General features: G+C 43.8%; 2 protein-coding genes and 1 non-coding gene across 3 annotated transcripts in view; all 3 read right to left on the bottom strand.

The window, feature by feature from the left end:
- Nucleotides 1-2520: 2520 nt before the first annotated feature.
- Nucleotides 2521-25920, bottom strand: part of LOC142804060 (uncharacterized) — a 57844-nt gene continuing 34444 nt past the window's right edge. Inside the window, exons 4-5 of the mRNA XM_075890577.1 lie at nt 5493-5660; nt 2521-2780 (exon numbers count right to left, since the gene is read on the bottom strand). Of these exons, the coding sequence (XP_075746692.1) occupies nt 2746-2780; nt 5493-5660 (203 nt within the window). The 3' untranslated portion in view covers nt 2521-2745. The remainder of the gene's footprint in view (nt 2781-5492; nt 5661-25920) is intronic.
- LOC142804058 (uncharacterized) lies at nt 3760-5483 on the bottom strand. Its single transcript, XM_075890575.1, has one exon. The coding sequence runs from the start codon at nt 5371-5373 to the stop codon at nt 4186-4188; it is 1188 nt and encodes a 395-aa protein (XP_075746690.1). The 5' UTR covers nt 5374-5483; the 3' UTR covers nt 3760-4185.
- On the bottom strand, nt 18792-18864 carry TRNAM-CAU (transfer RNA methionine (anticodon CAU)). The gene has a single exon. It is a non-coding gene; the product is annotated as a tRNA-Met (tRNA).

The raw sequence follows: 25920 nt of genomic DNA, 5'->3' as shown, positions 1-25920 counted from the left end.
AACTACATTCTTCTTTGATTATTTTAGTCCTCTGAAAGTAATACTTTTTTTATTGCTTCCTGATTCCAAAATAAAGGAGATCTATAATTAAGGCATAGTCATTGAGAAGGCTAGGAGTTTTAACAGCAAGTTTTCGTTCCCCGTATTTTGTTGTAGTATGTGATATAGACACAAAACCATTTCTGAAATTATAGCCTGTTGTTTTCACGCTGAAATAACTCTGAAAGGAATGTTTGTGAGATTGAAATTGCCACACAATTTCAAGGAATAGCTTATATCTATGACGTTTGGGTACCTTCCATATATTACTTTTGGAATATGTTTTGGTGCTCACCATACCTCCAAAGTTTTCTATTGCACATAGCTCAGGGTCTTAAAGTATTCGAAGTGATCCTAAATTGTATTGTGTAGTAGTTGAGACGAGAGGATGCTCGGTCTCAAGCAGTGGAGCTTCAATCGGCCACCACTCATAGTGAGCTGAACTTCACCTGACAAGAGGTAATCAGCTCCCAAAACCGTGTCCACGTGCAAGTCCTCGAGGACAGGAACTCGCTACCGGCTTCAATGTATATCTGCAGATTTAGTGCACCAACAGGCCACATGGCCCCGATAATGCAACAGAAGAATGCATTGGACCAAACCGTGTAGTATTTGACTAAACTAGAATACATTATGTTAAACTGGAATGTATAAGTGCGTTGTCCATATGGTGCATCACTCTAATGGGTAGCAAATATCGCAGCCTGTCTAATGCACCTACAGTGCGGGCATTACTACTTTTGAGAGAATCTATATGTGGTGACAGGACATGTTCTCATGGAATATAACTCCCAGGAATTTCACCGTGATTGACTGTAGAATATTTACTTTTTGACGGCAGCTAAAGATGACAAGTCGTGTTCACTGCTTTAGATTTAGAGCAAGTATTTTGTTTTACTTACGCTTAATTGAAGTTTATTTGCATCAAGCCCGTTATCTAATCATTGTAGCCAGCTGTTGGCTTGTTCGAAGATGTGCTATTCTCATCCTGAGAAGAACACAATAGTGTCATCGGCATATAGTATAATGTTTGAGTACTCCTGTACCTGTACCATATAACTTATTGAACACAATGCTTGACACCGGGGCCGATTGCTTCATCTTTCATTGCTTAACCATTTGTACGGAGTGCTTGGGTACTGATTTTTTTTGTTTTCAGCCAAGAAACTCGCTAGCAGATGCTGCTCCCGTTGACATTGTGAGGCGAGAGAAAGAGTGCACGAGAGGGAGAGGGCACACATGTGCAAGGGGGAGCATAAGAAATCATGGTTATTTTCAGCAACCATGTCACAAAGTTGCAATCAAACATGCGTTACAAGCCAAATATTCGTTTAGGTCAAAACTGCCAGGTACACCTTCAGGTATAGTGCTAAGGAAAAGGGGGGAATGGGGTTCGATGCCGTGCCCAGGCCCCATAACACTGCCACACGAGCTGAAGGTTACCGACTCCTGGTCTACAGCATTTTGTGTAAAGACTACAGTGCTAGTTGCATCAGCAAAGGTCAGGCAACTTTCAGTAAAGACTCGAGCAGCACATGAATGATGTCAGAAACAAAAATGTTCTATCGAACGCACTGGCCGAACACACAGAGGCTATCCCACTAAATCCACTGTCATAGGGCAAAGATAACAGAAAAATGCCAAACTACACTTTGCCTTACCTTGAACTACAACGACCCAGACAATGACATGCACTGTTAATAAAATGGCAACTTACTTTACAAACATCCACCTTGCATAGTTCATATCTTAACGGATGCATAACAGGACCATATGTACAATAATTTTTCATCGTGAACAAGCCTCCAGTGTGGGATTGAAACGTCTCATTTTTATGTGAGGGTCGGTGGTCAATGTCTATTTAAAGTATCAAAGGACCTGCTTCAAATTCTATATGCACAGTTATGATTCTGAGTACCTGGGGCCGCTCATCCATTTTTAGGCAGAGTTAACACTAGCTGGTGCTCATTGGTACGAATATTCATGCAGTAGTGGTTTCAAATAAAAATACAGATATTGCAGCGACCCATAAAACACATTCAGTGTTGTTGACCAAAAGGGTAATGGCAGTAAAAAAGTTAGGAAAAACAAGAATCCATCTCTGCATTAAACGAATGCCCAGAACACTGACTACCGGACTGCTATGCCTTTTCATCTCATTAGACAAACAGCAGCAGTGGCAATATAACTGAAAACCTCTAAGGTTCTATTTTTTCTTCCACTCCACTACCTCTGCATTGTGCCATTCTCCTTTTGAGAAATGGCGAACTAAGCAATTTTCTTAACCTTCCACCAAAGTTTAACTGTCAAAGTAGAATTCAAATTCTTTTGATGTTGTAAACCCAACTCTCCCCCTCGGCACCCGAGACACATCACTCGAGGTGGTATAGCAAAGTGGGAGGAAGTGACGTACTGCCGCTATGCAAATAGCAGCGATTGACTCACTGGTCGCTTGAAGAGGAAGTAAAAACACTGAAGAAGTTTTCGTAGGGCTGAGAAAAATTTATATTTACAGACTGTACAGAGTATAGTACATAGTTACAGACATAAAAGTTATGAAAAAGAAAGAAAGCACTTTGGAAATGAAATGTCTGTAGGGTTACCCTATGGTATTCAGCAGAGCAGACGGTGCCTAACACCTTAAGCCCAATTCAGAAAGTCTGGCAGAACAGCGGGGCTGCTTCTTATTCTCTCGATGCTCCGCCCTTACACAACTTTCGGCGAATCGTCGCCTGTTTGACCTGTGATAGGAAAGTACACTTGGCAAATAAAAAAAACTCGCCACAGGGACGCCACTTTCGTGCGTATGTGAGGGCTCAAGCCCTCGCCCCAAATACCAACAACAAGATATATTTAAACAAAATTAAACAATAGTCATAGAGGCAAAGGCAAACTCAGTGAGCATACAACTATCTAAACTTACAGCTATGTGTAGTGGGATTTGCAACCATAAGAAAGACATCCGTGGTGACACGCCAACTTAGTGCCGATGAGACAGAAATCCGCCTGTCCCCTGTGCGCTTTCAGTGGAACCGGTTGCTCTTCGGGCGTGGTTCTACGTACGAGCTCGTTTTAAATGATTAGCGCGGAAATGGCCGAAGGTGTGTCAATGCGACAGATTTCATTGAAGATGCAGTTTGGGCACCCGCTTACCCTGACGTAAGCCACGTTTTCGCGTGCCACAGGCCCAGCCGCTTTCGAGAGCTACCAGAAGCAAGCCTGACAGTGACGAAAGGTCGCGGGCAATCCCACCGTTTCACAATGCACGCCAGGGTGCAGCAGGCACTTCGCAAAGTTATGTGTGGGCACTGCAGTGTCTGTAAAGTCAAGGCTGATCCGGTTGTACACTTCGACTGAGTGTTATAAAAGCAATGCTGCGTGCCGGAGCAAATGCAGCAACGTGGCTAACATGCCTTTTCCAGCTTAACGCACAAAATAAATAAAACTAAATCTGCTGCTCTACCACTTCTTATCACGGTCCTACAGTCCCCTCACCTTTAACTCAAAACTTTATCTGACACCTTTGCTCCACCATTGTGCTCTAGTTGTTGTGGCATTCAACTGCTACACCCAAGGTCACGGCTGGAGCGGCTCCATCTTCAATGAAGGCGAAGATGTTGGAGTCCTGTGTGCTCAGATTTTGGTGCATGTTAAAGAACCTCCAGGTGGTCGAAATTTCCAGAGCCCTCCGCTACAACGTCTCTCATATACATATGGTGGTTTCGGGACGAGAAGCCCCAGATATCATTATTAACTGTTAATTGTCAGCTTTAACTGCCACTCTGCATTCTGCTGCAACTGCCCTTTGCTTCTCCCATATTTACGGCTTCTATGAACGTGGCCAGGACATGTGGTATGTGAGGTGGTGTTTTTGTGAAAGATATGCATTGCAACAGACACAAGAGTAGGGACGCTACCATGTGTGAGCGCGGATGTGTTTCACAAGGCTTGTTCTATACAAAAGAGACACATTACAGTGCACGCAGCAAAACAGACGCTCTTTTGTGTGGTTGCGGATGTTCATCATGAAGTTCTCTTGCCGCAAAAAAATACACTGTAGTGAACACGAGAAGTGGCGCTCTGTGTACGAGGACGCATGTGTTCAGCGAGGAAGTGTTTTTGCTAACCATTCATTGCAGTGAAATGCTATTTTGCGTGAGTTCGGAGGTGTGTCTTCAGATGAGTTTTTCTCAAAAAACATGCATTGCAGTGGACACATGAAAAGGGGCGCTCTCCTGTATGATTGCGTGTATGCTCATTAAGGTGACTTTTAGTCATAAATGATGCGTTGCAGTGAACGCAGGTAAAGGGACGCTCTCCTGTGTGAATGCGGATGTGTTCCACAAGGTTGGATTTCCGTGTAAAGAATGCATTGCAGTGGACACAAGAGAAGGGGCGCTCTCCTGTGTGAATGCGAATGTGCTGTGTGAGGGAATATTTGCGCGAAAAAGATGCATTGCAGCGGACACAGGTAAAGGCACCTGTGTGAATGCGAATGTGCTCATTGAATTCGCGTTTGAACATAAACGATTTATTGCAGTGGGAACAAGTAAAGGGACGCTCTCCTGTGTGAATGCGGATGTGTTCCACAAGGTTGGAATTGCGCGGAAAAGATGCATTGCAGTGGACACAGGTAAAGGAACGCTCTCCTGTGTGAGTGCGGATGTGTTTCACAAGGCAAGATTTCTGTGTAAAGAGTGCATTGCAGTAGACACAGCAGAAGGAACCCTCTCCTGTGTGAAGGCGCATGTGCTCATTGAGTTTGCGTTTGAACATAAACGATTCATTGCAGTGGAGACAGGAAAAGGGACGCTCTCCTGTGTGAATGCGAATGTGCACCGTGAGGGAATATTTGTGCTTAAAAGATTCATTGCAGTGGACACAGCGAAATGGCTCTCCTGTGTGAATGCGTATGTGCCCATTAAATTCGCGTTTGAACATAAACGATTCATTGCAGTGGGGACAAATAAAGGGACGCTCTCCTGTGTGAATGCGAATGTGCTCCATAAGGGTATATTTGCGCGTAAATGATGCATTGCAGTGAACACAGCAAAACGGACGCTCTCCTGTGTGAGAGCGCATGTGCACAGTGAGGTGGGTTTTATCCGTAAACGATGCACTGCAGTGTGCACAGGAATATGGACGCTCTCCTGTGTGAGTGCGGCGGTGTTTCACGAGGTGAGCTCTCTGCCTAAAGGATGCATTGCAGTGGTCACAACAGAAAGGTCGCTCTCCTGTGTGACAGCGGACATGCGCAATGAGGATGGCTTTCTTCATAAATGATGCACTGCAGTGGTCACAATGAAACGGACGCTTTCCTGTGTGAGTGAGCATGTGGTCACTGAGAGTACTTTTCTGGGAAAAGTCTGCATTACAGTGGCCAGAGAAAGAGGGGCGCCATTGTTTGTGGGTGAGCACGTGCAATTCAAACTCGGAAATGCGAGTGAATGTACCTGGACACAGGTGGCACTCAAAGAAGGGCTTGCTATTATGGTTCTGAAGGTGTATGTTCATAGCTGACTTGTCCAGGGTCACATAGGTGCACTGTTGGCAGGAATGAAGTTGACCTCGTACAAATGCAAATGGAGAAGACTGCTTCAGAGATGCAGATGACAAGGATGCTGTAAAAAATTGAGATAATACAAAGGTTATTCAGTGTGTGTCGTACACTACATGAAACTGGAGTGAAGCAGATCATCACATTGCCTCAACAGAATCAAAGCTCCTCTTACAACCACAGCACCCCAATCCAGCACATTTAAAAAAAATTGCAACTGTGATGCCGATGAATACTATACGAGGTGCACAAAAAATTAAATCTGCTTTAAATGACATTCCGACGCCGTATAAAAAGTGTGCCTTTGATGGTGTACAATTGAACACTAACACATGAAATTACTTATTGTAATTTATTTTGCATAGAAGTATCTATAGGCACACCATGCATATCTAAACATCTGATTAGGAAAAATAAATAGAAAATTTCTTAAGAATTGAACCTGATAACATAAAAAAGTGAAGAAAATGATAGTGCTTACATAGGCATCATGTTTTTTATAGTTAGAACAAGGAACAATGTTTATCACAATACCGAAAATTTATTTACATTACTGCAAATTTTACAGAATTTCCACTATGTTTCCATACTGCTTTAATGAAGATCATCATGATGACAGGGAATACAATGACACAGATGCAACAGATGTTAAAGCCACTTGCATGGTCATTTATGAATAATTATTTATATTTAAATATAATAATTATTTATATTTCACCACATTTCGGGCAGCAGTGGCAGCAGACGGTTCAGCGGAGCACGGTCCTAACTGTCTTCTTGCCCATGCGCAGAAACCCCGCAAAGTGGACGTCATCTGCGCATCCATACCAGCCTGCATTGCCCCGGGAATGACCAACTGAAACCAAGGAAAGTTGGTACTATCCGCATATCCACCACAGCGCTGCGCGGGCACTTGACGGACCAGCTGGTGATACGCCCCCCGCCCTTTATATACTCGGTCGCATCGTGGGACTCAACCACATTTCGGGCAGCAGTGGCAGCAGACGGTTCAGCGGAGCACGGTCCTAACTGTCTTCTTGCCCATGCGCAGAAACCCCGCAAAGTGGACGTCATCCGCGCATCCATACCAGCCTGCATTGCCCCGGGAATGACCAACTGAAACCAAGGAAAGTTGGTACTATCCGCATATCCACCACAGCGCTGCGCGGGCACTTGACGGACCAGCTGGTGATACGCCCCCCGCCCTTTATATACTCGGTCGCATCGTGGGACTCAACCACATTTCGGGCAGCAGTGGCAGCAGACGGTTCAGCGGAGCACGGTCCTAACTGTCTTCTTGCCCATGCGCAGGTTGGTTAGTTTTGGTACGTTATTTATCGCTTGCAACTGCTCCTGCTGCTACTGCTGTCCTCGAGTTTTGTATTTTGTGACTAGACAAGTGCTGCAATGAGTGACGTATGTGAATCCTGTAAACAATACTTTTCTGAAGATGAGGATGTCATAACATGTGCAGAATGCCGGCAATGCTATCACATCGGAGAATGTATCGGAATAAGTGAACGTACCTATAAAAAGAAAGGGAAAGAGGCAAAGAAAGCCTTAAAATGTCAGACTTGCCGTGTGCCTTCATCTAGGAACACTCAGATGAATAATAACGCTGATCAATCAGCTTTAACGGAAGCCTTGAGCCAGCAACTTGCGGAAATTAACAAATGCTTGGCGCACTTGACAACTAAGGTCGATGACCTTACAGAATTAAAGCAAACAGTCACCAACATTGAACAATCCATTCAGCACATGTCAGATACGCATGACAAGCTTCTTGAAATCAGCGCAAGGCACGATAGAGACATAGAAAGCCTCCGCAACAGAGTAGAAGCTGTGGAACAAAATTTTGACGAAAAAGAAATTCGCAAGCTAAACCTAGAACTAAATGACCTTCAGCAATATAGTCGCCGCCAGAATCTGGAAATTCATGGCATGCCGTTTATTGAAAAAGAGGATACCCTGTCACGAGTTAACGACCTTGCGAAGAGGCTTGACCTGCAGACACTATCTGACTGTGACGTTGAAAGCATGCATCGCTTGCCACCCCGTAAAGGGAAACCCCCAGTTATACTGATAAGATTCGCTCGAGTGAGCTTGAAGGCAGCATGGCTTGCTAAACGTGCCGAACTAAGAGAAAAAAACAGTAATATTCAGCTATTTGATAACTTAACTCCTGTAAATAAGAAGCTCCTTTGGATGGCAAGGACTAGAGCCACCGAGATGAACTATCGATTCACTTGGTCTTCACAGGGAAAAATTTTTGTCAGAAAGAATTCAGAAGCACGCGCAATCCGAATTGCATCTGAAGATGATCTAAACAAGATTGTTTAAACACTTACTGTACCTATCGCCTTTTATGGCTTTTTTCTGTTTTGATGATCAAGTCGATGCATTACAATGCTGTCTCTTTCAAGAATTTGATTAAGGACTCGAACTTTCTTTCTGAACGTGGTCTTTCCCTTTATCATATTAATGCACAGAGTATGAGGAACAAGGGTGAGGAAATTGAAAGCGAATTAGTACACCTCAACTATGACTTTGATATCATGGGCTTCTCGGAGACATGGTTTTCTTCACAGTCAGACGTGATCAGTTTGGGAAATTACAATATGGAATCAGTATTCAGAACTGGAAAACGCGGTGGCGGTGTATCTTTGTATATCAAACAAAATTTGCCCTATGAGGCGTGGCCCGACTATTGTGTTGTGTGTAGTGATTTCGAAGCAGTTACTGTGATACACAACAAGGTTGTAATAGTACTGATCTACCGCCCCCCGGATGGTAATACTGACTCACTTCTTGAGTTTTTAGAGAAGCTTCAACATCATGCTAATTCTAATCGATGGTTCATGATATCATTTGGTGATTTTAATATAGATATATCAAAAGATGGTCCTATTAAGCTAAAACTAATGGAGTTAATGTTGTCTCATGGCTGCGAAAACATCATTAGCACTCCTACCAGAATAACAAGCACATCAGAAACGATCATTGATCTCTGTTTCACTAATTTATCCCCTGACAGTGCATTAGCCGGAGTATTCAGCTCTGGTATAAGTGACCACTTACCTTTTTTTGCACTATTAACAATGCCAGAACTGCAGAATTCTCCAAAATACATGCGTAGAGATATAAACGATCCAAATATTCTCCGTTTTCGCTCTCTAATGTTTAACTGCAATTGGTATAACCTGTACCGAGAACCTGATCCGTCTAAGGCATACAACCTGTTTATGTCAAAAATGGTTAGTAACTACAATACTGCTTTTCCGTACGTTGTTGTAAAGAAACACAAAAGAGCAAGAAAGGAGTGGATTACGCCGGCACTTCTTAAGCGGATAAATGAAAAAAACAAACTTTTCCAGCACTTTTTGAAAACAAAAGAACAAACTGACCTCATTGAGTTTAAAAATTTTAGAAACAAAGTAAACAAAGACCTCAAGAAGGCGAAAATAGATTTCTATGCCTACAAGTTTTCTACAGTGATTAACAACTCAAAAATGGTTTGGAGCTCGGTTAATAAATTGATAGGAAGAAAACAAGCCACTGTCCCTAGCTATATACAGATAAACGATATTCACTTCAGTGGCAAGGCACTGGCAGACAAATTTAACCTTCATTTCCTTGAGGCAGGATCCTCAAGTAATATAACACAAGCGACTGACCTTAAACCGGCTGAATGCTATATTGAAAGCTCTTCCACTAATTCTTTGTTTTTATTACCCGTTACCGAGGAGGAAGTAGCCACTGTCATATGCTCACTAAAGAACAGCTCACCAGGAGAAGATGGCATTTCCGCAGCACCTATCAAGGCAGTTGCTGATTTGATTGTCGCCCCATTCACTTACATATGCAACAGACTCTTCTTGACGGGAATTTTTCCATGTGCCATGAAAATAGCTCGCGTAACAATAATTTTTAAAGGAGGTGATAAAAATGAACTTCAAAATTATCGCCCAATCTCTATTCTGCCGCTTTTCTCTAAGGTCGCGGAACGCCTGATATATAAGAGGGTATTTTCTTTTATAGCAAACAGAAATGTCATTTGTGAAGAACAGTGTGGATTCCAACCAGGTAGATCAACTCAGTCTGCTTTACTCCGTATTAAGGACAGCCTACTTCATAACTTTGAAAAAAAATTTTACACTGTGGGAATATTTCTCGATTTCCGTAAGGCTTTTGACTCGATAAAGCACGATATATTAATTAGGAAACTTCAACTGTATGGAATACGCGGGATTGCGCTTGATCTAATGAAAAGCTATCTTTGGGCCAGGAAACAATATGTACAGCTCCACAATTATAAATCTGATTTGGGCGTAATTAAGTATGGGGTTCCCCAAGGATCGATACTTGGTCCTCTTACAAGATACAAAAGACTAAAAGTGCAAGAAGAGCTAGTTAATTTTATGTTTCAATACATAAAATCCAATGTAGCGGCCTCTACATGGCCACATCACCGTTGTAAGTTCCCAAAGTATAAGGTTGTAACACAGGGGTAAGTTATTAAAAAATTTGTCTGAATGGCATGTTGCAATGCTCTCCTGACAATATTCAAAGCATGCAATTTTTTATAACTAATCAGGAGGCAAGAAGGACACATTTGCAACAACACAAAGGGCATTTTAAAGCCAGTACAAACAACAGAGCACCCTCAACCCTTCTTATATCCTTTATTAAATATTCAATAAATTACAACATTTAGTACGGTAAACATCTTCGACAGATATCTGTGTGAATGCATGAACTTTCATACTAATAACATAAACTCTCCAGTAAAGTTAGAGTCCAAAAACAATACTTAAAGACTGTGAACTGACCCAACATTTCGGGACCGATTCGGTACCTTCTTCAGGGCTGACAGCTTTGTCGGCTCTGAATTTCGCAATTTTTCTTCGCGGTGTCGCCCTCTCCGTTGTCCTTTTTTTCGCCGTTGTTGCTGAGGAGTTTTTTCAGCTGGTTCTGCAGACCGTGCACACATACACTGGGTAAGGTTCCAGTTGAGCGGTTAACACTTCTAGGTATTGTTTAAATGTGCCAGGACTCTAAGAACTGTCTTTTGGTGTGGCTACTCGCAGTGTTGATGACCCGGGCACCATCTAAAGTAATGCAGTGGTCAATCTTTTCACGGTGTTCAGGGAGGGCATTTTGTGCGGCATTGAGGTTATGCACATTGTTTTGATGTTGTGGTATCCTTTAAGGGAAGCTTTTGTCTCACCGATGTAGGTGGTGGGAGACAGTCTGTGCAAGGGATTTCGTAGGCCAGTCCGGGGAACCTTTCTTTCGGCAGTTGGTGTTTTGGTCGTTGTAAGAATCGTTCGATTGTAGAGATGGGTTTGTGCGCAACCTGAAGGCCCGCTTTCCCCAGCTCCCTGGACAGTTGCTCGCTGATTCTCAATATGTATGGGACAGTAATGTGGTTGGAATGTTTGGGATAGGTCTCTTTGTTAGGGTCATCTTTTGCAGATGGCAGGTGGGGGGCAGTTTCTCGGTCGCCAAGTAACTGGTGTACTCGAGGAATAATTCATTTCGGGTATCCATTGTCCAACATCGGAAATGATCGCTTCTTTTTTTTCGCATTTTTTTTAGCTGCAGATGGCCCTTGTGTGATTAAGGAGTGTCTTGACTATCGATGTTTTGTGGTACGGTCGGGTGGTCAGAAGTTGACTGCATATACCATCCGGTATGCGTGGGTTTCAATACATAGAGAAACTCAATTGTCCACCACTACCCTCTGCTTTTTGCCCTTTCACTAGCAACACCAGGAAAGTAACAACGTTGTTCTTTCCACATTCCATAGTGACTTGAATTGCCGGCTCGGTCGAATTTAAGTGTGCTGTTAGAATCCTTAATCACACAAAAAACATCATCCACATATTTCAAAAATAATTTTGGTTGCTCGGGGAACGTGTCCGAAGCGTGTATGTCGATGTGAATCATTGTCGAATTTGCCACTGTAGCTGAAATGGTGGCTCCCATGGGAATTCCACTTGTTTGTTAGCAGAAAGCGCCATGGACAATAAAATATGTCACATTGAGGCAGAATTCCATCAAGCATCAAACAGTGCTGATGTTCGTCCTCTTGCTTAGGTTCTCATCCGTTTCCAGGGTGGTCCAGGCAACTGAGACCGTGAAGGGTACGGGAAGACTCGTGAACAGAGAAACCACATAAAAAGACATGAGCCTCTTGACGCTGCCGATTGTCATTTCCCACATACTCTGAACGAAATGGGTGGCATTTCTAACTTGTGTGGCTGTCTTCCCCACTAGTGATGACAGGGTTCAGTGTAGATGTTCAGACAGCATGCGAAGTGGTGATGTTCGAAAGTCAACTATCGGTCGTAGCGGTATTCGCGGTTAGTAAATCTTAGGAAGGCCATAGAATCCCGGCACAAAACCGTTTCTGCATATGAGGCGCAAGAAAAGTATTTTCGATGAACTTTTCCAGTGACTTTAGTGAAGCGGAAAAAACCTTTTTCGATAAGATACGACAACATCGAAGTGATGTGTGCAACCTCAACGCTGCACGAAACACTCTCACTAAACACAGCAAAAAGATGGACTACTGCATCAATTTCAATGATTCCTGGGTCATGAAAACGGAGGGTAGCTACATAAAAAGACACTTCTGAAAATTCTGGCACATCTAAACAGGAGCTGCAAATGTCAACCGCTCAACTGGAACCTAACCCAGTGTATACGAGCACAATCTACAGAACCACTTGAAAAAACACTGCAGTACAACACTGGCGGAAATAAGAACGATGGAGAGGGTGACATTGCCAAGAAAAATTGCGAGCTTCAGAGCCGGTTCAGCAGACACGCCTGAAGAAGGGACTGAATCGGTCCGGAAACATTGGGTCAGTTCACAGTCTTTAAGTTTTATCTTTGCAATATTTAGTACAGTAATTAGGCAACTATAATTTATTTACTAATTTTAAGAAACAAGGCTATTTTTTTCCATATCGATCTCGCTATGCCATAAGCACAATACAAAAACATGAACAGGTAAAATTCACAGGAACTATAGAATTGAACAGCTGGGTAGTAGTGTGATGCACCAGCATATTGGATACGAATGTCTAGAGAACCAAAGCAACCTCTCAGTCTTGGGGCAAAGCACCTTGGGGGCTCGTCTTGTCAGTCTAAATGTTGTCATTATACATGTCATTGGCTATGCACTACAAATCACCAACAGTCTTCCAACAATGAGGAAGGCAACAACATTTAGCCCAACAAATGGCCGACGGCATTCCTGGAGCTGAAACACCATTCGCTACATGCCATAGGAAACCAAAACCTGTGATGTAGGAAGATGGAGCACCATGTGATAGACTGCTTACAAATGCACTTTTCTTACTTTTCCATTAGTAGAGCGAAAACACCCCATTCTGCGCACCCAGTCTCAGGGTTGGCCACACTAGTGCCCCATCAAAGGAATCTCTTTAGAACACGTTGCATTTTTTACCGCTTGGAGCTGAAACCTAACCCGCTCATGTTTTGCTTATCCGTCGTTTTTTCCTCTGATGCACTAAATATTTTGATTTTTCAAATTTCTCATCATCACTACATTACTAAAACCATTCATTCGAGTACACAAATAAATGAGCACAAATCATGATAGTGATTGTATGAAGTAAGGAATTTAGACGACCGACGTTATTATCATAAAGCATTAAAGATGAAAGCCTAATTGCCCGAGGGAACGCAAGAATTGACTGACGTGTCTTGCTTCTTCAAATAAACTTGAAGTGACATCGTCGATAGAGCGTCCATGACGTACACTCAAATTATAAAAAAAAAAGGATTATCGTCACACGATGACGTCATAGCGACGTCACTCAATGACGTCATCACAGAACATCACTGCTTGGTCAAAGCTGGGTCGATTCCAGAGGCAACACAAAACAAGGTGCGGTGTAGAAAGGTTTCGATGGCTCCGACCCTGCATGCAGGCATCGCAAAACCCATAGTAATAAGCAGAAAACTGAAATATTTTTAGGTGCGTGTCTCTCCTCCCGTTTTTTGTACCATTCATCATTTTTTTTCATTCTATCACATCATATAGGAGTAAACTACAGTACAGTCTTCATACAAAACTTGTAAAGTCAGGAACAACATTCGTGTGAGTGGAAATTCATAAATTCGTATGCCAACTAGATGTGCTGCCAATATACCTAATAAGCTATATTGATAATGTACCTTTCTTTGAGAAGATAAAAAAAGAAGCCGTCGAGAAGAACGCATGAGCTCTCAGGAAAGAAGAGAAGGGAAAAAGTGTCTGCCGTGAACTATGTTCAAACCATTATGTGTAAATAATGTAAATATAGTTTTGTCTCTTTGTATGCCGTGACCAATGATTTTACAAAGTGGTGCCGAAACGCCCGTAGAGTACTCACTGGGACAATACATGCTTGCAGTGCTAATAGAGAACTTTCCATAAAACACAGCACATAGCGAGGCCAGTGGCAGCCTTAGAAGAGAGCCAGGCAGGACATCCTGAATGGACGTAGGCCACTGCTTTTTGCCGTGACAGCATAACTGATCAGTGGACTGAGGTGAGTAGGGTCACGCATTGTTGAAGCACAAGATGAATCGTGTCAAAGCACTGAAAGAGAAGCGAGCGGAGCAACTACAGATGAATATGCATCTGATAAATAAAGCCAATGCAGTGTTTGAAAGTGCTGACCATGCGAAGATTTCATCTTTGGTTGAATGGATACAAGGAAACAATGAAGATTTAGATAAGGTTAACTCTGAGCTGAAAGAGCTTTTTCCAGAAGACGAGTTTACCACAGAGTTTGAAGCTGTGTTGACGTATCAAGATGCTGTGCTAGAAATGCTAGGACAGCTGAAGGCTCGGCAGTGTCGATTCCGTCAAAACCACTGTTCTAGGAACACCCAGCCTCTAGCTGCAAGGCCATCCCAGACGCCCGAGGATCACGCACTGCGCAAGGCAATCAAGCTTCCCACACTCCAGGTGCAGACGTTTGATGGAAAGCTCTGCCATAGGTCTTCGCTATGGAAGCAGCTTAGGGCCTCTGTTGATGAAAATGAAAACCTGACAAAAAGAGAAAATTTTTATTATGTAAAGACTTTTTTGAGAGGGGACATAACCTCTGCGGTTTCTGGTCTACAAGCGAGTGCGAAGTGCTACGATGACGATGATGATATATGACGTTTCTCGGCGCAAGGGTCACGTGATGGCTAAAGAGCGCCAGTACATAAGACAAAACATTTGGGTATGATGACTGGCTGTAAAGCAGCCTAATATTGCTTGCTGTAAAGGCAGATAAAACATATAGGTAATAAATGTATGAGAGCGACATAAAATGTGTACAGTGACAATTAGTGGTCAATGGTTCTGATGATAAAGCTAAGAAAAGATTATAGAGCGAGAATGCCTCTTCAGCATCCTTGCCTCCAAGAGCCGCGAAACATGTGCTTTGTAATCAGCATACTGCAGCAACGACTTGTTATGATAGGTCGTGCTACATATTACAAGGGTAGATCACATGAACATTATGAACATCTTTTAAAAATAGAAATAATGATTGATGTTTGAAAAGTGGATCGCTACCGATGAACATTGCTGGGTGAAAAGGTACTTGTTCTCGGTAAGGTGTTGCGAAACGCTCTTTTCTGATAGAATCTAATTCAATGCATTGTATAAAAAAATAAAAAATAGTAAGGGGTTCACCGTGTACGCTGCCAGTCATCCGTCAGTTTTTTCTCAGGAAGGGTTTCAAGTCCACTGCGGGGACAGCTACAGATGACTGCGAAGCATTTGCATAGACTGATGTTGCCAAGCTTATCTGCTAGTACGTTTTCCTCAATTTCACGGTGTCCTGGGGCCCAGCATACTACTACATGCTGTTTCAATGTGTAAACGGCACAAAGAAGAGAGTATAACGAATCACTTTTTTCTGATAGGATCTAACTCATTGCATTGTATCAAAATATAAAAAATAGTAAGGGGTTCACCGTGTACGCTGCCAGTAATCCGTCAGTTTTTTCTCAGGAAGGGTTTCAAGACCATTGCGGGGACAGCTACAGATGACTGCGAAGCATTTGCATAGACTGATGTTGCCAAGCTTATCTGCTAGTACGTTTGCCTCAATTTCACGGTGTCCTGGAACCCTGCATACTACTACATGCTGTTTCATTGTGTAAGCGGCACAAAGAAGAGAGTATAGCGAAACAACGGCAGGATTTTTGTACTTTAAGATGGTTTTTAAAGTTTTTACTATTCCTAATGAATCCTTGTATATGACTGCATTACTTATTTCTGATCCTTTAATGTGTTTTGCTGCTACCAGTATTGTATAAGCCTCATCTGTGAAAATGCTTGTGTGAGGGTGTAGAATACCGATATCCGGAAAAGATGGGCCCATCACTGGATAGGACACAACCGCATGGGTCTGATGCATCAGTAAATCTGTATGTGTAGAAGTGGGGCATGCTTTGCAACATTCATGAAAGATGTGTCACAATTTATAGCCTGGCATTGCCATGAAGTAGGAGCCATTACATCGTGTTCGAGCAGCAGGACGCCCGTGTCCTCAGCTAGTGCTCCTACACGCAGCGAAAAGGGCTGTTTCAATGCGAGTCGGTTCTGAAAAAGCTGAGAGCTAGATGCGTCATTTACAGCAGGATTTGTGGGATGGTCGGTGCTTGCGGTTATTTTCAAGATATACGTAAAAAACGGGTACACTCTTTGTACACGAAGGGACCATTTGTCTTAGTCCGCGTAAAGGCTTTTCAGGGAGTTTGTACGAAAAGCACCTGTGGAAAGGCTAATGCCTAGATGGTGGACAGGGTCCAGCATTTTCAAGGCGGTTGGTGTAGTGGACTCGTAAACTATTTTTCCATAGTCTAAACGCTTGCATATAAGGCTTTTGCAGAAGCCCATCAAACATTTTCTGTCCCTGCCTCAACTTATACGGCACAGCACCTTTAAGATGTTCATTGTCTTCATCCATTTTTTCTTAATGCACTTAATGTGTGGCACAAATGTGAGCTTCATGTCCAGAATTATGCCTAAAAATTTCTGTTCCCTCATGACAGCTCCGTGCTCACCCTGCTACACTACATCGTGATCGGGGTAGAGGCCTCTCTCCCTAGAGAACAGAACACAAGAGCTTTTTGTGGATTCAGACAGAAACCGTTCTTGTCTGCCCATATACAGACCTTGTTCACACAAAGCTGAACCTGTCGCCCGCACGCCAAGAGATTACAGGATTTAAAACTTATCTGTGAAACATCAACGTATGTTGAATAAAAGATGTTACGCGGGATGCACCATTCCAGGGAGTTTTTATGACAATAAAGAGAGTACAAATCAGAACACCGCCCTGCGGCACTCCAGTTTCTTGCACGAACAGTCATGACAATGCATTGCCCACTTGTACACTGAATTGTACAGATAATTTTCAATTACACTTAGCATATTACTTCGTATACATAAGTGCGAGAGGTCTCTAGAGATTCCTAAACGCCGCCTTGTATCGTGTGCCTCGTCTATGTCAAGGAGGAGAGATAGAAAAAAGTGCTTATGAATGAAAGCTTTGCGGATTCGCGCCTTTATGTGGATGACATGGTCCGAGGTGAACCAACCCTCTCGGAATCTGCACTGATATGTGTCGAGGAGTTTGATTCCAGGAAATATAATAATCAGCAATTTATCATTTTTTCAAATAATTTGCAGAGGCAGCGAGTCAGAGCAATGGGTCTGTAACTCGATATGGCAGATGAATCCTTGCCCTCTTTAAGAATAGGTATTGCAATGGCCTCTATCTACGCAGCGGAAATCTCGCCGGAAGACCATACAGAGTTGCAAAAACCGAGGAGAGTTTTATGTGTTTCATGAGGTAAGTGCTTCAGCATGTCATATACCTGTGTCACATGGGCGCGCAAAAAGTCTTTTAAGTAAGCGGTCTTTTTACGAAGTTGAAAGACTTTTAACAAAGAGGTGTTGCGGCGCAGACACACGGCAGCAACGATCTCCTTTTAGTGTTTTCGTTCGAAGACGCTAGCGAAAGCGTGGCGCTAGCAGTTAAAAGAGAAGCAATGAAAATTAAACGATGTATCACGATGTACAAATTAAAGACTTGTTGCACTGCTCGTTTCTTCAAATAAATTTAAAAACAAGAGATGAAGAAACACCAATGTGAAAGTTCGTTGCACTAGTTAAGAAAGCATTCCCAACTAGCGACGTGCACAAGTCCGTCTGGTACCACTGGGCTTTTATTTACCGTATTTGTTTTTCGCTGCTCTCGTTATGCTGCTCTCGCTGCTCATGTTATGGGTGACCGTACGGAAGAAAAAGCGAGGATCGCAAGTCTCAAGGCCTGCCTTCTCGCTCTGGAAAGCGAGGCAGACGCTGCAAAAGCCGCCAAGGAGAGGATCAAGCAGCAACTGCTGTTCAGCAATTCCTTGCTGTGCGCACTGGAGCTGTCGGAGAAGGCCTGCGATTGATCAATCTGGGCCTTCAGACGAAACGAGAGGTGGTTCGAGGGAACTGTACCTCACCTCGGTGAGCAGAACTTCAAGCAATCTTTTCGAGTGTACCCGTCCACCTTTCGTTTCATTGTGGAGAGCTTGCGCAGTGAGCTCGAAAGACAGTGCACCAGCGTGCGTGAAACCATCACTCCTGAGAAGCGAGTTGGCATTGCCTTATACAAGCTTGACCACTTGAATTATGGGCAAACGCACGACTTCCACGCTTTCCTCACTTGTGCAAAATGGCGCGGCGCGAGACCGAGCGTCCCCACGTGATATTGTTGACGCGTTGTAGCTGCTTACGGGAGTAGAAAAGGAAATAACCATTAAAAGAGTTCATTACACCTTCTGCAGGATATGAAATTTGTTTTTACAAAGAGTTTTGGTGACAGAAAAATAAGCATTTGCTCTTTTTTTCCTCACCACTGGAAAATTGCTGGCGCCCACTGGTTTTGAGGCTACTCATTCAGAGCCGTAAAAGAGATCGACGAACTCTGTTTATGAAAAAGACCGCTTCTGAAAAGCAGTTCACTCTGTGCCGTGTGTCTGCTGTCAGGAACTCCTTTTCGGAAACAGGCAGCTTACTAAATGACTTTTAAGTGCCCGTGTGACAGGGGCATTATACCCTAAATATGCAACTCGAATATATTGCGACGACTCAAAGAAAGGAAAAAAATGCCGCCTTTGCCCCGGGTGAGGATTGAACTCACGACCTTCAGATTATGAGACTGACGCGCTGCCTACTGCGCTACCGAGGCGGATGTTCGGGACATGGACCCACACCGCCTCTATCACGGTGGCTAAAAAAAGCGACTATACCAGGAGGCACGTGTTGCATGGTAAGGTTATTATTAGAGAATTGAAGTAACTTAATACCCTAAATGGGCAACATGAATATATTGCGACGACCCAAAGAAAGGAAAAAAAATGCCGCCTTTGCCCCGGGTGAGAATTGAACTCACGACCTTCAGATTATGAGACTTACGAGCTGCCTACTGCGCTACCAAGGCGGCCATTCGGGACATGGGCACACACCGCCTCTGTCAGGGTGGCTAAAAAAAGTGACTATATCAGGAGGCACGAGTTGCATGATAAGAGGTTGAGGTTGAGGATGTTGTAGGTAGCCGGCGGATCTAATTTGCAGGCAGTTGCCCCACCGGTTTTCTCTTTGCTAATTGTAGCTAATGTCCTTTGATTTTTACCAAAGCACGATCAGGCTTTCAAGTAAATATCGTGCATAGCGTGACGTATTGCTGCATAAGACGGCGGTCTTTTTGCTATAACACTTGCAATATTGTTGCGGTACTCTATCTCGCTGCACTATACTCCAAACACAATTGTCACTTATCACCAGTGACATGCTCTGTAGCAATCAAATATTTCAAGAGAAGTCGCGACACCGGTTTCCTGAAGATCGAGGAACCACGTGGAACTACAATATCAGTCACGCTTTCACATGGCGAGCCTAACTGTTGCAGTTCCTCAAATAAACCTAGTTAAGTGCTTCAGCATGCCACATATAACATGGTCAGAGCCTAGGGCAGATTTGCTGCAGCAGTTAGGCACTGCAGCAGTTTACTCAAGCAAAATGGTGTGTTGTATGGCTTGTTTTTTTTCCACAGTTCGGTTCAAGTTTTTGTCTTTCTACTCTCTCTTTGTACTGTTTCAATGTATCTGAATAATGCTATAGGCTGGCCACGTGTTCCAAGTATGTGCCCATGTCACATGGCCTCCAAGATTCACAACGCGCGCTCGCCATTTTGGAGGCGATAAGGAGTCTCCAATGCCTTACATATGGCAGCACAGTATCTAACGTTTGCTGTTTGCTTGATCGACCCCTCCGGAAAGACATGATATGTTTTCCAAAAGATGGACATAGTTGTCCATTTTTAGAGTTAAAAAATCCTGTGTGTTTTTAGCGGCGATTTCTGCACTATCCCGGCCTTTTCGACATAGTTTAATGGCCACCCAAACGCACCTACAAATCGCCAAATGGCTCGTTTTCATCGTGACACCTGTCGAAAAAAATACGTTAAGGAGACTCCTTTCACATCATGGCATTTATGTAGTGTTTTTTTCCCAAAGCAGCTGCAAGTAACTTTGTGGCTTTATGGTAATACACCTGCTTGCCACGTGAACGGCCCGGGTTCAATCCTAGGTGAAACCGAAAATTTTATTCTTCATTATATTAGCTTCCTTCTCCGTTTTTCGCTCATGGCCAATTTTTCGCTCATAACCAACAGTGCCGACAGCGACGACAGAATTTCTGCGACTCGAGCCCTAGTGCTATCGTGTTAAAAAGACATGCTTAGGAGTCAGCCTTTGCACATTCAGAGGAACAAGAGTTTGGGTTTTAAAGCACTAAGATTGCTAAAAATAAAACACAAAATCAAGCAGCCGGACCTGCCACTAAAACTGCCACCACTAAGGCAGTGGTACGAGTCGCGTAATGGTTCAGTCGTTGATGATGATGATGTTTGATGTTTTGTGGCGCAAGGGCAATTTCACGCCCAAAGAGCGCTAGTTCGTCTTACTAAAAATATGGACAATGATTGTGATAAGCGGTTGTATAAGGGCCATAAAGTTCCTCGCGGTAAGGTGAGTAAAAACATATAAGTAATAAAATCATGACCATGCCGTGAGAAAGGTGTGTGTGGTGTGAATAGATGACAAAAGTTGGTAATAATAAAAAACGATGGTGGACATGTATGGCATTAGCACAAGTGCCTCACTCGCTCATACCCTTGCGTCCAAGGGCCGTGAGGCAAGGGCTTTCTTGTGTAGCCACCGCAGCAAAAACCTCTCTGCAGAGGTCGTGCTATGGAATGCCCGGGTATATGATATGAAAACTATGAATTTCTTTTAAGAACGCTAACAATGATTTATGACTAAGAAGTGGTTCCCTCCCGACAAACATTGCAGGTTGTAAAGGTATATGTTGTCGGTAGGGTAATGGAAAATGTTGTTTTCTTAGAGTTTCTGTTTGCACTGGATTAACACGTGAAGGACCGTTAATGCTTCACCACATCTGTCGCACAATGGTGGATCGCCACGGGACAAAAGATATGTGTGTGTGTCGTGTATGTGTGTCCTATCCTTAGCCTCGTTAGTATTACCTTTGTATGACGCAATTTTAATACTGACAGCCAATGACCAAGGTGTGGCTTAATAATGTGTAGTTTGTTTTGTGTTTATCCCACTTGCTCTGCTAGTAGTCCCTGAGGTTTCGTTTGAGAGATGGCTTAAGATCAAGGGCCGGGATTGATATGGACGTAGGGGCAGTGCTTTTGTGGACGGATGCAGCGAGCTGATCCGCCCTCACGTTGCCTTGGATCTGACAGTGCCCTGGCACCCAGCACACTACAACATGTTGTTTGAGTGTGTAGAGTGTGCATAAAATGGAATAAAGTGAGACAAGGACTGGGTTTTTTTGTTTTTTAAGAGTGTGCAGACTCGTTACCACATTGAGGGAGTCCGTATAAATTACTGCTTTTTGTATTTGTAATTGCTTGATGTGTTTAGCCGCCACAAGTATCGCATAAGCTTTCGCTGTGAAGATACTTGTGCCTGGATGTAGAGGGCCAGCATCCGAAAAAAATGGGCCAACAGCAGCGTAGGACACAGAGGAGTTAGACTTGGGGGCATCTGTAAAGAACTCAGAACATGTGTATTTGTGTTGAAGTTCCAGGAAGTATGTTCGGATATGGGCCATAGGCGCATATTTTGTAACTTCTAGAAAAGACACATCGCAGTCTAAAGTCTGCCACTGCCACGGTGGCAGGTATGCTACAGGAGCCATTAAACTGTGTTAGAGTGACACTCCAGTTTCCTCAGCTAGACCCTTCAGGCGAACTGAGAAGGGCTGCCTCATCGAAGGCCTGTTTTGAAACAGAATGAAGCTAGACAAATCATTATTAGTAGAGTATGAGGGGTGCTTCTTGTCTGCTTTCACCTTAAGGAAATAAACAAAGGACATGTAAGTTCTCAGCAGATGAAGCGACCACTCATTTGACTCAATGTAAAGGCTTTTTACGGGGCTGGTGCGAAAAGCACCCAAAGAAATGCGGATGCCCAAATGGTGCACGGGGTCCAGCGTCTTCAAAGCACTTTGAGTCGCAGACTGATAAACAACGGCCCCATAATCTAAGCGGGTGCGAATGAGGCTTCTATACAAATTCATGAGACATTGCCTGTCCCTACCCTACGTAGTACGTGCCAGTACATTCATGCCTTTTAAATATTTTGTTTTTAAATACCTGATGTGCGGTACGAAGGTCAACTTGTTGTCCAAGATTAAGCCTAAGAATTTATGCTCCACATTAACAAAAAGACATTGACCGTTCAGTTCATTGTCGGGTTCTGAGTGCATGCCTCTCTTTCGGGAGAACAAGACACACATGCTTTTTTGAGGGGGTCAGTCGGAATCAGTTTTCCTCTGCCCATTTCGAGACCTTGTTTAAACCTAACTGAACCTGCCGCTCACACATTGCCAGATTGCAAGATCGGAAGCCAAGCTGGACATGATCGACATATGTACAATAAAACATATTGCGAGGGATGGACAAGTGCAAGGAATTCATTTTGATGAGAAAAAGCGTGCAGCTAAATACACCACCTTGTGGCACGCCTGTTTCCTGGAAAAATGTTTGGGAAAGAACCGTGCCCACTTGAACATGGAATGTCCGGTTTGACAGGTAACTTTCGATTATGTGAAACATTCTTCCGCGTACGCCAAGGTGGGACAGGTCTCTGAGAATTCCAAATCGTCATGTTGTATCATAAGCCTTTTCGATATCGAGGAACACAGAAAGAAAATATTGTTTATGGACGAAGACGTCTCTGATCTGTGCCTCAATACAAACAAGGTGGTCTGTGGTGAATCTACTCTCTCGAAACCCGCACTGAAATGGGTCGAGTATTTTGTTTGTTTCAAGGAAAGGTAGAAGTCGGCAGTTTATTATTTTTTCAAAGACTTTGCACAAGCAGCTTGTAAGTGCAATGGGCCTATAACTCGAAGCTAACGAAGGGTCCTTGCCCCTCTTCCAAAATGGGAATAATAATAGCCTCTTTCCAAGAGGTAGGGATAGTGCCAGAAAACCAGATAGCATTGTACAAACAAAGTAAGGTTTTTCGTGTTTCAGCTGGCAGGTTTTTTAACATTTCATACACCACACGGTCAGAACCTGGGGCAGATGTACTGAAGGAGTTTAGAGATGTTACGAGCTCAGCTATACTGAAAGCTGGGTTATATGCCTCGTATCTAGTGCAATTGTGTTCGAGTTTCTGCTTTTCTATTCTTGTTCTGTAATTTTGGAAAGTGTCAGTATAGTGGGACAAGCTGGACACCTGTTCAAAGTGTGCACCGAGGAAGTTTGCCTGATCTTCCAAGATATCACCCTGAGTGTTTACGAGTGAAAGTGCGTGTACTTGTTTTCCTGCTATGCTACCGACCATGTTCCATACTTTAGCCTCCTGTGAGTATGAATTGATCCATGACAAAAACTTCTGCCAGCTTTCTTTTCTGGCCTGCCGACGCGTTCTCCTGCCTTGAGACTTTATTTTCTTGAAGGTGTCAAGATTTTCGGCTGTTGGTGAGTTTCGAAGAAACCTCCATGCCCTGTTCTGTTCGTTTCGCGCATTACGACACTCTGTGTTCCACCATGGGACGTGTCGTTTGCCGGGCATTCCAGACGTTTGCGGTATGCACTTGGCTGCTATGTCACTTAGAAAAGCTGTGAAGTACTGCACAGCTTCATCTATGTTTAACCTTCATATGTCTGTCCAACTTAAACGTGCAGTGTTATGAAACTGTTCCCAGTCTGCTTTTTTTATCAGCCATTTGGGAACATGTAGAGGACATTCATATGTTATTTGTGAACTCAACACTACAGGAAAATGGTCACTTCCATATGGATTATTTATGATTTTCCGTTTCAGTAGGGGTAGAAGTGAAGGTGATACGATGCTGAGGTCTATAGACGAGTAAGTTTTGTTTGCAACGTTATAGTAGGTTGGCTCTTTCCTATTCAACAAACAGGCACCGAAAGAGAAGAGAAATGGTTCAATGAGACGACCACCTCATGAATCACAGCGAGAATCGCCCCACAGTCCACTATGTGCATTTCGGTCCCCAAGAAGCAAATAGGGTGCAGGCAGTTCGTCTATCAAAGACTGGAATTCACGTCTTTCAAGATGGCGGTGGGGAGGTACGTACAAAGAGCAGATGGTGACGAGTTTGTTTAAAAGTACCGCTCGAACAGCCACCGCCTCAAGGGATGTCTGGAGTGGTAAATGTGTACACGCTACTCCTTGATTAATGATAATGGCTACACCACTGTATGACGCCACAGCATCATCTTTCGGTATATGACGTAAGCACGTAAAAAATTTGTATTGGAGGATTTTAGGTGTGTTTCCTGTACACACAGCACTTGAGCTGAGTGTTTCTATAGAAGCTCTTGAACGTCGTCGAGGTTTTTAAGCAGTCCTCTGACGTTCCAATGTATAATTTGTGTTTCCATATTGAAAGTAAAGTAGTGCTGTGTGTACATTAAGGGAGTGACTTGTTTAAGCTGAAAGGTCGAGGTCAAGTAACAGGACTATCATCAGGACCTGTTAACAGCTTATTAGTTCTTGGCGCGCTCCAGAGAGCCGCGCCGCTCTTTTGGCACCAGGGGTGCCCCCGTATCCATTGCCTCCTCGGAAACACTGGATGCCCCCTCATGCGAGCTGGTTTTTCGAAGCTTGGGCCTCGCCTGGCGAGGTGAGGCCTTGAGACCCGAGGACCCTGGAGTCTCTGGTCTCTGTTCAATAGTAGGCGGAGTAGACTCAACTACTGCCGCCTTGGGGGCAGGCGCCACAGCCAATGGCTCGCTCTGCGCAAGCCGAAGGAGTGGCGAGGTCTGGTGCGACGCTTCCTTCTGCCGCGCCGCATCAGCATATGTGGGGCCATAAAATGGCGAGACTCTCCTTCTTGCTTCTTTAAATGTAATGTTTTCTTTTATTTTTAAAGTGATGATCTGTTTTTCTTTTTTCCAGAAAGAACAGGAACGTGAGTACGCGGCATGATTACCGCCACAGTTCACACAGTGTGAACGTGCTTCGCAGTTGTCGGACGCATGGCCCACGACTCCACACCGAGCACAAGTTTTCCGGCCACGACAGCTTTGCGAGCCGTGGCCATATCTCTGACATTGCAAGCAACGGCGGGGGTTGGGAATATATGGCCTCACGGATGTCTTTGTATATCCAGTTTGAATGGTTTCCGGCAAATCGCTCGAAGCAAAGGTCAGTACTAAGTGTTTGGTTGGTATTTCCTTTTGATCTCTTCTTATCTTAATACGCTGCACGCTTGTCACATTCTGGCTCTTCCATCCTTCCAGAAGTTCAGCTTCGGTCAAGTCAAGCGAATCTGCATCCGATACTACCCCGCGAGATGAGTTCATGGACCTGTGCGGCGTAATACTGATAGGTGTGTCTCAAAACATTGTGAGGGTGTTCAGTTTTTCGAATTGGTCCTTGTCACGTATCTCAAGGAGTAGATCTCTGCTGGCCATTTTGGTAACCTTGTACCCGGCACCGAGAGTTTCGGTTAAGCACCTAGCCACTACGAAGGGAGATACAGTTATGGCTTGCTTGTTAGTTTTCTCGCAGTGTATAACGTGGAAATGAGGATATATTTGTCGTGGCCGGATGAAAAAATTGATATCTTCGGTGTGTACCCGCTTTGAGAAGACACGATCACTAAGTAAAGGGAATGCTGTATGCATGCTAATTGTATGTTGATCAGCAGCGTTGGCGGCCACCCACTACGG

Source organism: Rhipicephalus microplus, chromosome 3 (assembly GCF_043290135.1).
Source record: "Rhipicephalus microplus isolate Deutch F79 chromosome 3, USDA_Rmic, whole genome shotgun sequence".
In the NCBI taxonomy this organism is placed as follows: Eukaryota; Metazoa; Arthropoda; class Arachnida; order Ixodida; family Ixodidae; genus Rhipicephalus; species Rhipicephalus microplus.
Note: the sequence above shows the minus strand (reverse complement) of the source record. Positions and strands in the feature narration are given on the sequence as shown.